This window comes from Cydia splendana, chromosome 19 (assembly GCF_910591565.1).
Source record: "Cydia splendana chromosome 19, ilCydSple1.2, whole genome shotgun sequence".
Classification (NCBI taxonomy): Eukaryota; Metazoa; Arthropoda; class Insecta; order Lepidoptera; family Tortricidae; genus Cydia; species Cydia splendana.
This window is the reverse complement of record NC_085978.1, coordinates 14,175,998-14,188,022: the sequence shown is the minus strand read 5'-3', so window position 1 is coordinate 14,188,022 and position 12,025 is coordinate 14,175,998. Positions and strand designations below refer to the sequence as shown.

General features: G+C 39.5%; 1 protein-coding gene across 1 annotated transcript in view; it reads right to left on the bottom strand.

Moving 5' to 3' along the window:
* LOC134800067 (proline dehydrogenase 1, mitochondrial) overlaps positions 1–8,674 on the bottom strand; it is a 52,889-nt gene extending 44,215 nt beyond the window's left edge. The window contains exon 1 of the mRNA XM_063772531.1: positions 8,380–8,674. Within this exon, the coding sequence (XP_063628601.1) occupies positions 8,380–8,586 (207 nt within the window). The 5' untranslated portion in view covers positions 8,587–8,674. The remainder of the gene's footprint in view (positions 1–8,379) is intronic.
* Between the last annotated feature and the right edge of the window lie 3,351 nt (positions 8,675–12,025).

Below are 12,025 nucleotides of genomic sequence, written 5' to 3'. Positions count from 1 at the left end.
TTCAGATGTAGTAGTAGTAAACACTTTATTGCACAAAACAAGTACATGAGTATACAGTAAATGTGTACAAAGGCGAACTTATTCCGTTGAGATATTCTTGATGTTTTCTCATTTTGAGGAACGTGGTGAATAGAAGCCGATGGAAGCAACCATAGGATATTCTAATTAGGCCCTACCGCGAACCACGTTCGACGTGTTGCCTCTCTGTCGCACTAGTAAACTTGTACGTAAGTGTAACAGGGCAGGGAGGCAACATGTCGAACGTGGTTCGCTGTAGGCCTTCAGATCTTCCTGTGTCGATAACGATGATCTTAAGGTTAGCCGCGACCTTGGTAAAATAATTTCAGCGAAAATACATATTTCAATCTGTTACTACGGAAAGTAGATTGTTAGAAGGCAACAAATTTACAAAGACGCGGTGACGAAAGTTTCCTTAAGAGCTAGAGTCAAGTTGAAGAAAAAGTTCCCATACTCTGTATCTTTAGGTATTTAAATAAAAGTAAACAAAATCTACCCTCAAATGGCTCCTTATTCCACTCCTTAAGCCAGTTGAGGGTAGATGAAAACATTACATGATCAAATAATGTAGGTTAAAGTCAAGTCGTTCAGTGACTTATCCAGGCGGTTTTGTATTTGGTTGGTTAACCAATAAATGTTATAAGTGTTATAACTACCCGAGAATTTACAAATTGTTTGTTTACTTTTATTTAAATACCTATAGATACAGACTATATATAGTTACATTTTATACAACAGATATTTAAATGACTTTCGTCCAATTAACAAAAACGTAGCAAGTTACTGTCGTAAAAAACAACCAATACATTTCCTTTGCAGGAAAACTCCCAAATTATTACCCATTTTGTTATGAAAGGCCCGTCAACAACAACAAAGTTATTTTTAGACAAACTATTAAAGTTCCTGCAATCCATCAAGATCAAGATAACAATGATAACGCTACCCCATATGAATGTATACCATAACATAGATCAGCAGTCGGAAACCAGCGGCCCGCGGGCCGCATGCGGCTCGCGAACCTCCCACTTGCGGCCCGCGAGCCTCCCTGGCTATTTAGTATGTAATATTGACAAATGACAATGTCTGATAAAGTCATAAATATTAACAAAGTGCGGCACGCGTCCACTTCGTTAACTGCTATGTGGCCCTTGGCTGCTAAAAGGTTGCCGACCGCTGACATAGATTATAGAATTATTAAAAGTACTAAAGTACCTAATGAATATTCTCAGGCCTAAACATAACATAGACGTTTAGCTACTCTAGCTGGTTGTGTTGTATTCTAAATATGTATGTAAACTGGGTCAAGCAGATCTTGTCAGTAGAAAAAGGCGCCAAATTTGAAAAATGTAGGCGCGAAAGGATATCGTCCCCTAGAAAATTTGAATTTCGCGCCTTTTTCTACTGACAAGATTTGCTTGACCATTTTTAGGTATGAAACGTGCGTTGCGTCTGCCGCTGTAGAAAGAAAATGTTAATTTGTAGTAATAAAACAAATGTTGATTGACAGAGGCGTGATTCTGTATTCTGTAATTATCTTATTAGAATTTTAGAATAGTAGTACAAGATTTGGTAAGTGTTTTTCGACTTTTCATAGACACCTACGTATTTACATATGTTATATTATATTAGTGATAAATGCAAGCTAGGTGGTTTTATTTCCATTCATTAGCCCGTGTAAATTTAAAGATCACACGTGTATCGCAAAAAAAGATCCACATTTTCTTTCGAACTGCCAAAATCCGGATTTTTCGTGTTTTAAATTATCACTCCTCGTGCCAGCTACCTTGGCGCAGAGAATTTGTCAGTCACGAACAATTTGTGCTAATTTTATTTTGTTACTATGGTCTGTTTAAATGACAATTTTAGTGTTCACACTATAATCTCGTGCATTCAGGGCCGGATTAACCCTAAGTCAAAGTAGGCAACTGCCTAGGGGCCCCGCCTCGGCTAAGGGGCCCCGGCGGCTCAGCGCGCACCAAATAAAATTTTGTTCCATAGGGTCAAAATTGAAAAGGGGAAGAAGACGAAAGTGTCCCTAGTTTTTCATAGGAATGCTCGACCTCAATTTACCATTGGTTTGTGTTCCACATCTCCTCTACTTCAGCCGGCCTAGCCAAGGTGACAATCGCTATAGCTTCGACAACGAAACGCTTTTGTGTCTCTCTATCACTCTTTCATATTAGTGCGACAGTGACAGTTGCGTTTCGATCGCTACGAAGCGTAAGCGATTGGCATGTTGGCTACGCGGCCTGCTTAGCCTTTGGCCTCGCTGCGCCAAGCTCGGCCTGCGGTCTCGCTTTTTAATACAATGGACATTGGTTCGTGTCTGTGCTCAACTATTTATCCTGAAGCCTGATGAAGCACGGCTTTGACTTCGCATGAAAGCTCGCCTCACTGGCACACTTCGGACTTTTAGGCCCAGATGAAGATCGATAGGTACCCGGCCTTTTAACACGCTTTCACAATTTGCGATATTGATAGCAAAATTTTTCGCGCTCGCTGCGCTCGCGTTTATTTCTGATTCTTTAGTTGACCCTGTATCATCTACATATTAGCTTGACTGGTGAATGAATAGAGTTAGACCAAGAAAGTCTGCAATGATATTTATAGCATACGCAGTGCAAGTGTTATTTATACGTCATAATGCACTGCACACTTGCACTGCGAGTGCTATCAAAATTGTTGCAGGCTTATCTTGGTCTAACTCTAGTAATTTAAATAATTTTAACATATGGAAATTCTTTACTATTACTTAAGTTGATTCTAATCATGTGGCTCGGCGTTTGGTCTTATGGTCGGACAATCGCTGTTCAGCCTCGCAAAATATTAACTATTGAGAAAATCAACTACTCGAAGGTTAGCTGGAAGAGATCCCTTACAGGGATAAGTTTGCCTTTGTACCTTTATTTCTGTAAATATTATGTAAACCTGTGGTGTGTACAATAAACTGATTACTACTACTACTACTATCAACTTTGCGGCACTAGTTGAGCTTAAAATTTGCCATTAGAGGTAGATAGGAAAGTGACGCTGAAGCTCACATCTTTGGTATTCTACTGGGAATTGGCCTTAAGCCTAAATGGTTCTCCCCACACTTGACGCGATGGAATCGGCAAAAACCAATAGAATAAAGCTTTATGTACATGCAATAAGAGCGAAAAAGACATCGTTCGATTCGGATCGGCTGGACCGCTGGGCCAACGCCTAAAGATTTAAATTAAAAACGCAAACTTATTTCCCTATACTGAATATGCTGTGTGCAGAATTGACTGTAGGGGGCCCCGAGCCTCGCACTGCCTAGGGGCCCCGACATGCTTAATCCGGCCCTGCGTGCATTGCATACAATCACAAGGACATTATACATCAAAGTGATTTATTCATAAAATGATCAAGCACTTTTGCAGCTGGATGTACCTACATGAACATGACTTAATATTGAGTGTTTCAAATTATTATCTAGAACGGACGATGATTAAGGAAAACCAAAACTAATGTTACATAAAAACTTGAATGATGTATGATAAAAACAAAGAACTGCGGGCGCAGCACGGTTCCATTTTTATCGTCTATCACTATGCGCGTCCCTTTCGCACTTACATACTTGTTAGAACGTGACAGGCATGGTGACAAGGGATAAAAACGCGACCGTGCTACGCCGCCTGTAAGTAATAAAATACTATGGAAACGAATACCTATACCTACGTGTGACACCCGTTGACCACGGCACGAACGCTGTAAAGAGTGTAAAGGGTTCGAACGTCGGGATGAATTTTAAATTTATCACGATATAATCAGTTAGTTTTTCACTCCCAACGCAAAATGAGGGGTGTTATATGTTTGACGCCAATGTCTGTCTGTCTGTCTGTCTGTGTCATCGTAGCTCTCCAATGGATGGATCAATTTCGAATATTTCGATACGTTTGGGATATAGCCAGGGCCGGATTAAGCATGTCGGGGCCCCTAGGCAGTGCGAGGCTCGGGGCCCCCTACAGTCAATTCTGCACACAGCATATTCAGTATAGGGAAATAAGTTTGCGTTTTTAATTTAAATCTTTAGGCGTTGGCCCAGCGGTCCAGCCGATCCGAATCGAACGATGTCTTTTTCGCTCTTATTGCATGTACATAAAGCTTTATTCTATTGGTTTTTGCCGATTCCATCGCGTCAAGTGTGGGGAGAACCATTTAGGCTTAAGGCCAATTCCCAGTAGAATACCAAAGATGTGAGCTTCAGCGTCACTTTCCTATCTACCTCTAATGGCAAATTTTAAGCTCAACTAGTGCCGCAAAGTTGATAGTAGTAGTAGTAGTAATCAGTTTATTGTACACACCACAGGTTTACATAATATTTACAGAAATAAAGGTACAAAGGCAAACTTATCCCTGTAAGGGATCTCTTCCAGCTAACCTTCGAGTAGTTGATTTTCTCAATAGTTAATATTTTGCGAGGCTGAACAGCGATTGTCCGACCATAAGACCAAACGCCGAGCCACATGATTAGAATCAACTTAAGTAATAGTAAAGAATTTCCATATGTTAAAATTATTTAAATTACTAGAGTTAGACCAAGATAAGCCTGCAACAATTTTGATAGCACTCGCAGTGCAAGTGTGCAGTGCATTATGACGTATAAATAACACTTGCACTGCGTATGCTATAAATATCATTGCAGACTTTCTTGGTCTAACTCTATTCATTCACCAGTCAAGCTAATATGTAGATGATACAGGGTCAACTAAAGAATCAGAAATAAACGCGAGCGCAGCGAGCGCGAAAAATTTTGCTATCAATATCGCAAATTGTGAAAGCGTGTTAAAAGGCCGGGTACCTATCGATCTTCATCTGGGCCTAAAAGTCCGAAGTGTGCCAGTGAGGCGAGCTTTCATGCGAAGTCAAAGCCGTGCTTCATCAGGCTTCAGGATAAATAGTTGAGCACAGACACGAACCAATGTCCATTGTATTAAAAAGCGAGACCGCAGGCCGAGCTTGGCGCAGCGAGGCCAAAGGCTAAGCAGGCCGCGTAGCCAACATGCCAATCGCTTACGCTTCGTAGCGATCGAAACGCAACTGTCACTGTCGCACTAATATGAAAGAGTGATAGAGAGACACAAAAGCGTTTCGTTGTCGAAGCTATAGCGATTGTCACCTTGGCTAGGCCGGCTGAAGTAGAGGAGATGTGGAACACAAACCAATGGTAAATTGAGGTCGAGCATTCCTATGAAAAACTAGGGACACTTTCGTCTTCTTCCCCTTTTCAATTTTGACCCTATGGAACAAAATTTTATTTGGTGCGCGCTGAGCCGCCGGGGCCCCTTAGCCGAGGCGGGGCCCCTAGGCAGTTGCCTACTTTGACTTAGGGTTAATCCGGCCCTGGATATAGCGTAGGGGTTTTTTTAATATTAAATTTAATAGTTATAAATTCATCATACGCGATATAATGCCACCGTTCGATAATCCGTTTTCAGTTTTATTTCATGAGTAACTGTCGCGGCAACTGAAGACAATATTAATTGTAATAAAAACCATAAATAATACTATAAATGCACTTCATGTCACAGGCACACATTATCAATATTATAATGATGATCATTTTACGATTATCGCGGTATCGGAGGCATTGTTAACAACAAGACACTGGGCTGATTTCCCATTCATGAATCGCGAGAATCACTTCAGATTATATGACTGACGTCAACAGATGTTACAATAATTTACCCGTGACAATGAGTAGTGACGTAAGTGACGTTATATTTAAGAGTACTTGAGCTGTTCCACATGGGTTTTCTGTTACAATTGGAAGGTTTGTAGTGTATAAAATAAGTAATCTGTTGTTTCAATCAACGTCGTTATCTTCAACTAGATATATTTTATTGGAAAAGAGTTAAGTAAAAGCCCGTCATGTCGTATATATGTACTAATAGTCTAGTCAGGTGGATACACCATTATTTGAAACTTGTAACGTTAGATTTGTAGACTCATTATTTACTTTTCTAATTAATTTAAATAATCCAGTCCTACTTGTCTACTTGTGGTTGAACTGTAATTGTCAACGTCAATTTATTACAGGTAATGCGGTTTTAGAAACACATAAACGGTTTACTACATCCACCTATGAAAGAGGGGATTTACTTTTTTTCTACACCGTGTTTTTTTTTGATTTCCGTTAATTTCAAGGGTGCATTCCTGAGCTTAAATCAAGTAACTTTCTCAAAGACACCGATGTCCCGATGTCCGAAGTCCATTTCGGAGATAATCCATAATTTATTTTTTTCCTATAAGGCCTCTACAAGCGTGTACACTTGCCTTAGGGCCGGCTTACATATTGATTAGTGTTTAGAATGAGTTCATACATTTGCTACTAAACTTAAGTACAATCTCGGTCGATTGATGTACGAAATGACATTGATATGTCACAGATTTCAATTGTTTGGTTGAGTTAAATGTAATGCCCGTGTTACAACAACGCTATATGCTACATTTAATTACTTTTTAAACAAAAAAAAAAAAACAAAAAAAAATTTTTTTTGAAAATTAACTATGCCATTTAGTTCTTATAAACGTACTTAACGGAATTCAATAAAAACACGGTGTTTATGATCCTAACTATAGAGTTAGGATTTTCCCGAGCATCCAGAGTGGAAAATCGAGCTATTTGAGGTTTATTGTATGTACAAGCAAAGGACTAATTTCACTTTCAACACGAAACGTTCGATTCGTTTGACCCCATTCTCTCTTTCCATTGATAAGAAATGGCTTCTACTAAAAGCTGGTTCGGACTACTTTAGTAATTTAGTCGAGTAGATTAGTAAATGATTTAGTCGAGTCATTCTATTTTTTTTGGCGAGTAAAGCCCCTCAACCAATTTAATGCATCGTAAGACGCCCTAAGCGTATTGAAGTTACCTACTAGTCCAGTGGTGGGCAAAGTACGGCCCGTGGGCCATCTCCGGCCCGCCGCCGGTCCTATGAAATAATTAGTATATTTAGTATATGGCATTGGCCCACGATTATCGGAAATCAAAATAATTTTTGGCTACAATTCTGGCCCTCTACGTAAATTTCCTAAACTTTCTGGCCCCCCATGAAGAAAGTTTGCCCACCACTGTACTAGTCATTTTCAGATCAATGATTTGTCTTTAGTGTCTTCCGATCCTCTGTATATTTCCGTACACGGCGGGAAGAAGTTGATAACTCGAGATATTCTACTGAAGGAATTTGAACTTAAAATAAAATTACATAAGGTTCAAATTTCTTCAATTTTTTCCCGCCAGATATCAACTTCTTCCCGCCGTGTACGGATATACAGAGTGGTGCCTTCGTAAATAGAAGTTACACTGTAGAGCCTTTTAAGTTAGAGTGCAGTACCTAACCTTTTTTATGGAGAGTTGGAGACCATACATTTTTACTTTTAATTTAGTAAATCAGTAGTTTTATATACTAAGCGATAAGTTGCTAGTGTAAATATTTACCAACCATTTACTTTTTACTAAAGTTAAGTATGATAGTTGAACTAGTTGTATATTTTGGATTGCTATCACTTTATTTGGCTCTTGTCTTCATCGTAAGTAACTAACCATTGAGTATTTTGCTGCCTATTTGAGAATGATAAGTTGATAACAAATGTGTATAACTACCCTCAAATAGGTAGTACTATTTTGGCATTTGTAAAAGGAATTTATACATCAAATGTTTGTCACCAATTTAAAAATATATGCCAATTGTATATCTACTAAGTCAATGCTAGAAAGACTGTTTTACATTGTTGTTATTCTGTGTTCGAAGGAAGTTTAGTGTTGAATGTTTTTAACTTAACTGCATCAACGTCAAAACCATCATCGTATCTTCACAACGTTACAGTTACAGCCCCTGCCATCTACAGATTCTAAAGCCCTTATAGGAGGGCCCAATTCACAAATCCGATTGAATATGGTAGATTAAGTATTTAAAAATTATATCCATAACGACTTGAGAAGCCGGCAAAAGTAAGTGGTCACAGACACATTGACAATGGCTTTACATAACAATAGGCGGCCACGTGGAGCCGTCCGCTAAAACATCAGTCTTTCAATGGACTTCGCGAAACCCTGCACACGTCATACCTTATACAAGTTACCGTTAACTTGGCCATTCAACGTCTTACGTAAACCTGGTCCCCATGTCAAGACTGAGGACGCATGCGCTTTTCTACCGATCAAAAATCCATTCATTCCCGTAACATCACTGCCTAGCAATCCTGGTAATACCCAATCCTAACGATCGATCGGCAATAAACGCCGCAAACTAACTGCATATGCCATTGAACTTGCATAAAATGCATTAATTTTTAAGCTTAGTAACTGAAACCGGTGTAGCTTATGTAACTTACCATGTCGTTGTTTTCAACGAGCCAGTTGACCGAGCAAATCTGGTAGACGAGGTACGCTCGCACCAGCTCGCTCGTCTTCTTGCTCTTGAAGGCATCTTTAGGGCTGCTGAAGGAAAGGTCGAGTTCGTCGCGCATTGGCGGCGGCGCCGAGGCGAGGGCGCGAGCGCCCCGGGGCGCGTTGACGGCTAATCGTCTGAGCAGAGCCATGGTGGAGCCCCGCGCACTTCACTAAACACACGCGCGTACTCCGCGGCCGACACCTGACAACTGGCTACTTGACACTGACGTGCGCTCGATACGCGTCGACTGCCGGCGCGCGCAGCCCGTTCCAATTATAAATCCCACGGAGGTGTGTCAACGGCGAGCTACGCCATTGGCCGTCTGGCCTGTATCGCGAAAAAATTTAACTGTTATTGTTAAAACACCATGGAGTTCTAATTTCCTATGCGGTAAAATAAACCAGGAAATTAAACGGCCGCATGAACTCTAACCTCAAAATTATTACGTAACGTGTGCCCATAACCTCAATCTTTTGGGGATTACATAAACGGGTTCAAGAACCGGTCACACGAGTGATACCAGACATGATGCACTCGAAGTCTGGAATTGCTGGTGCGAAATAAATCTAATTACCCGTGTGGTCTAGACCGATCGATCTTTCGCATCGGCGTTAGCGATTTTCTACAATTAGATTAGGTTCATGATAAGCTATAGGATTTATCAAGCCAGTTCTACTATTTTAAACATTACAGCTAAATATTTCTATGTTTTATAGAGTCTGTTCGAAAAGAGAAGAGTCGTGGAATGTATTGGGCCCCATACATTCCACGACTCTTCTCTTTCCGAACAGACTATAGTAATTAACCTAATTATTAGGTACCTACCCGAAATCATATCAGTCAAAAACATTATACTCTTGAGTTCTGGCGCAGTTAGGTAAAAAGACATATTTTTCAAATCAAACAAGGTAGGTGAGGCTTAGAAGGCCCTGCCGGTAACAAGGCTCGCCGTTCAAAAATAACAGTTGCATTCATACCGGATTGCAGTTCATACCGGAAATCCGACGTCCGATTCTTTCCTCTATCCTGCTATAAACTCTACGGCTTTCGTTTAGTACAAACTTTAGTAAAGTCTAAGCGGAAAAGCAGTCATAAATGTACTGGTGGTAATGAGGTAGGTACATAAACCATAATGGACATAGGTATAATTGTATTTACGAATGACTGACAAGTAAGTAAGTAAGTTTCAATAAGCAAGTAAAATAAGTATACAGGTATCGCAATTTTATTTTCCTTTATGCGTAATGAGGACATATTACGATAACCTACTAGCGAATAATAATGCAATGAGCCATCAATTAGAATAATGACAATGACTGAGACACATCATTTTACTTTCTCCTGTAAACGAACCACCCATTTGAGTCTCCCGCTATGCTCAAGATTTGGAATTAGAATCACTGGCCACGCTCTTGATTCGATTAGTGTTTTGCTTGCTCGAGACCGAAAATGAGCACTCGTAGCAGACTCCCTCGAAATTAATAGGTACTCAGGTAATTGTCGATTGATTGTATTATTTCTATCTTTGTTTATATTACTTCCGAAGTAAGTTAATAGTTATTTACGATACAAGTGCGGAAAAGAGGAAATTCGTAACGAGTGGCGATAAATTAAAACGTCTGAAGGGAGTATTTTAAATCGACACGAGTTGCGAATTACCTATTCGCACGTGTATCGTACAACGTTTTACAGTAGGTACATACGGGCCATACGGCCCTTTAAACTTTTGACATGCGCACGGAAAGTGCTCTTTCCCGCACTAGTGTGGGAAAGTAGGACCATATGTACCTACTGTGAAATGTTTTTGCGCTTCTGATGAGATCATACACGTAGTCATAACATGAACATGATTGAACCACATTGTTATTGTGGTGTATTTATACAATACCTAGGTATAAAACTAGGTACAATACCTAGGTATAAAACTAGGTACAATACCTATTAGGTATGGGTTAAATCTTCTCGAGGCAGAGGCGTACGGTTGGAGCCGGTATAGCTTTATTTGACGTTCATAAGCGCATTGTAATATGCCTACTTGAATAAACTATTTTTTATCTTTATCTATCTATATTACTTAAGACAAATAGAATAGATAGTATAGAGGGTTATTGTCTAAGTAAATTTTGTAGTCAGTAGTCACAGTAAATTTACTGCCATCTATCAAATAGATGAGTAAAACTAGAAATGAAAATGTATAAAAATATCAAAAAAATTGCAAAAAATGAATATTATAGATATATGGATATTTTTTTTTATTTTTTTTTGAATGCCATATGGTTTGACCCATGTTCTTTCACGGATATGTGTTAAAATTGTTAAATATCAAACGGTGTCGTCAACGCCATCTACACGAGTATAGGCCAAAGATGTGGCGCCATCTATTCGGGAATGACTTCTTCTTGATTTCCGAGGCACGTTTTTTCCTTAGACTTTACTTATCTTATACTGAGTTACATATATATCAATGGGGTTAATTGCGTCATAGGGGCTATTCCATCCACGAACGTATATTTCTTTGATTTTCAATTTTATTGTAGGAAATAAAATTGCTTTAGACTGTTGGAACTAAATACAAATGCCACCTTGTCGATGAACTTATCAATTTTATTCGTTGTTCGAGAAAAACGCAAATGGACGGAATGTCCCTATGACGGAATTAGCCACATAGACCTTATGTCATTTTCTGTATGTACACAAGAATATTAGTTACCTACACCCTTAATTGGGGCTCTATATTCAGATATGTAAGTGTAATGCCAATATAATACCCAACAAAATAGGTCTACTACATACTTTACTCGGTTAGCAAAGTGGTACTGGATAGCTTAGTTATCTTAGCATTTTATCATGCCTCAAGCAGGAGTTAAGTACCTATATATTGTTTCATTTCAGTTAAAAAATCCAGCGTGATGAGCTCTAATAGTCAATGACTAATATAATAATTGTTATGATTAAAATCAAAACAGTAATCCCAAAAAAACCGTTTACTCATTCATAATATGTAAAAGCGAACACTTATCGTGTGTGTTTTGGATTACCCAAACACTCCAACTGAAGTGCGTATACTCGTAGTAGGTAGTTATCTGTGTGACTAAAGTATCCACTTCAATTCACGGGAGAGTAATTGAGATTAGTGTTATTTATAGTAATAATGAGTAATAACACTAATAACAAAATTTAAGCACATAGGGAATTCCTTTCCTATTAAACTGAAAGACTAGATAAAGGATAAAGATCAAGATGCATTGGTCTATGATTGGTCTCTAGTCACGGCAAAAAATTACTTAGAAACACAGAATACACCTATTAGATTTGTGCATCTGCGGCTCTATGGTGGAGAGTATTGGTCATCACGCACTGAGCTGTTGCCGCTGCGCTGGTAGGTTCCCACGACATCATGCCCTGAACGACATCATCCGCAGGGCATTAGTGTCGGCAAACATCCCCTCCACGCTAGAACCGCCAGGCCTCAGCCGGTCGGACGGTAAAAGGCCTGACGGCCTGACACTGGTGCCATGGGAAAAAGGCAAGTGCTTACTATGGGACGCTACGTGTGTAAGCACTTTTGCCCCCTCACACCTTTGTCG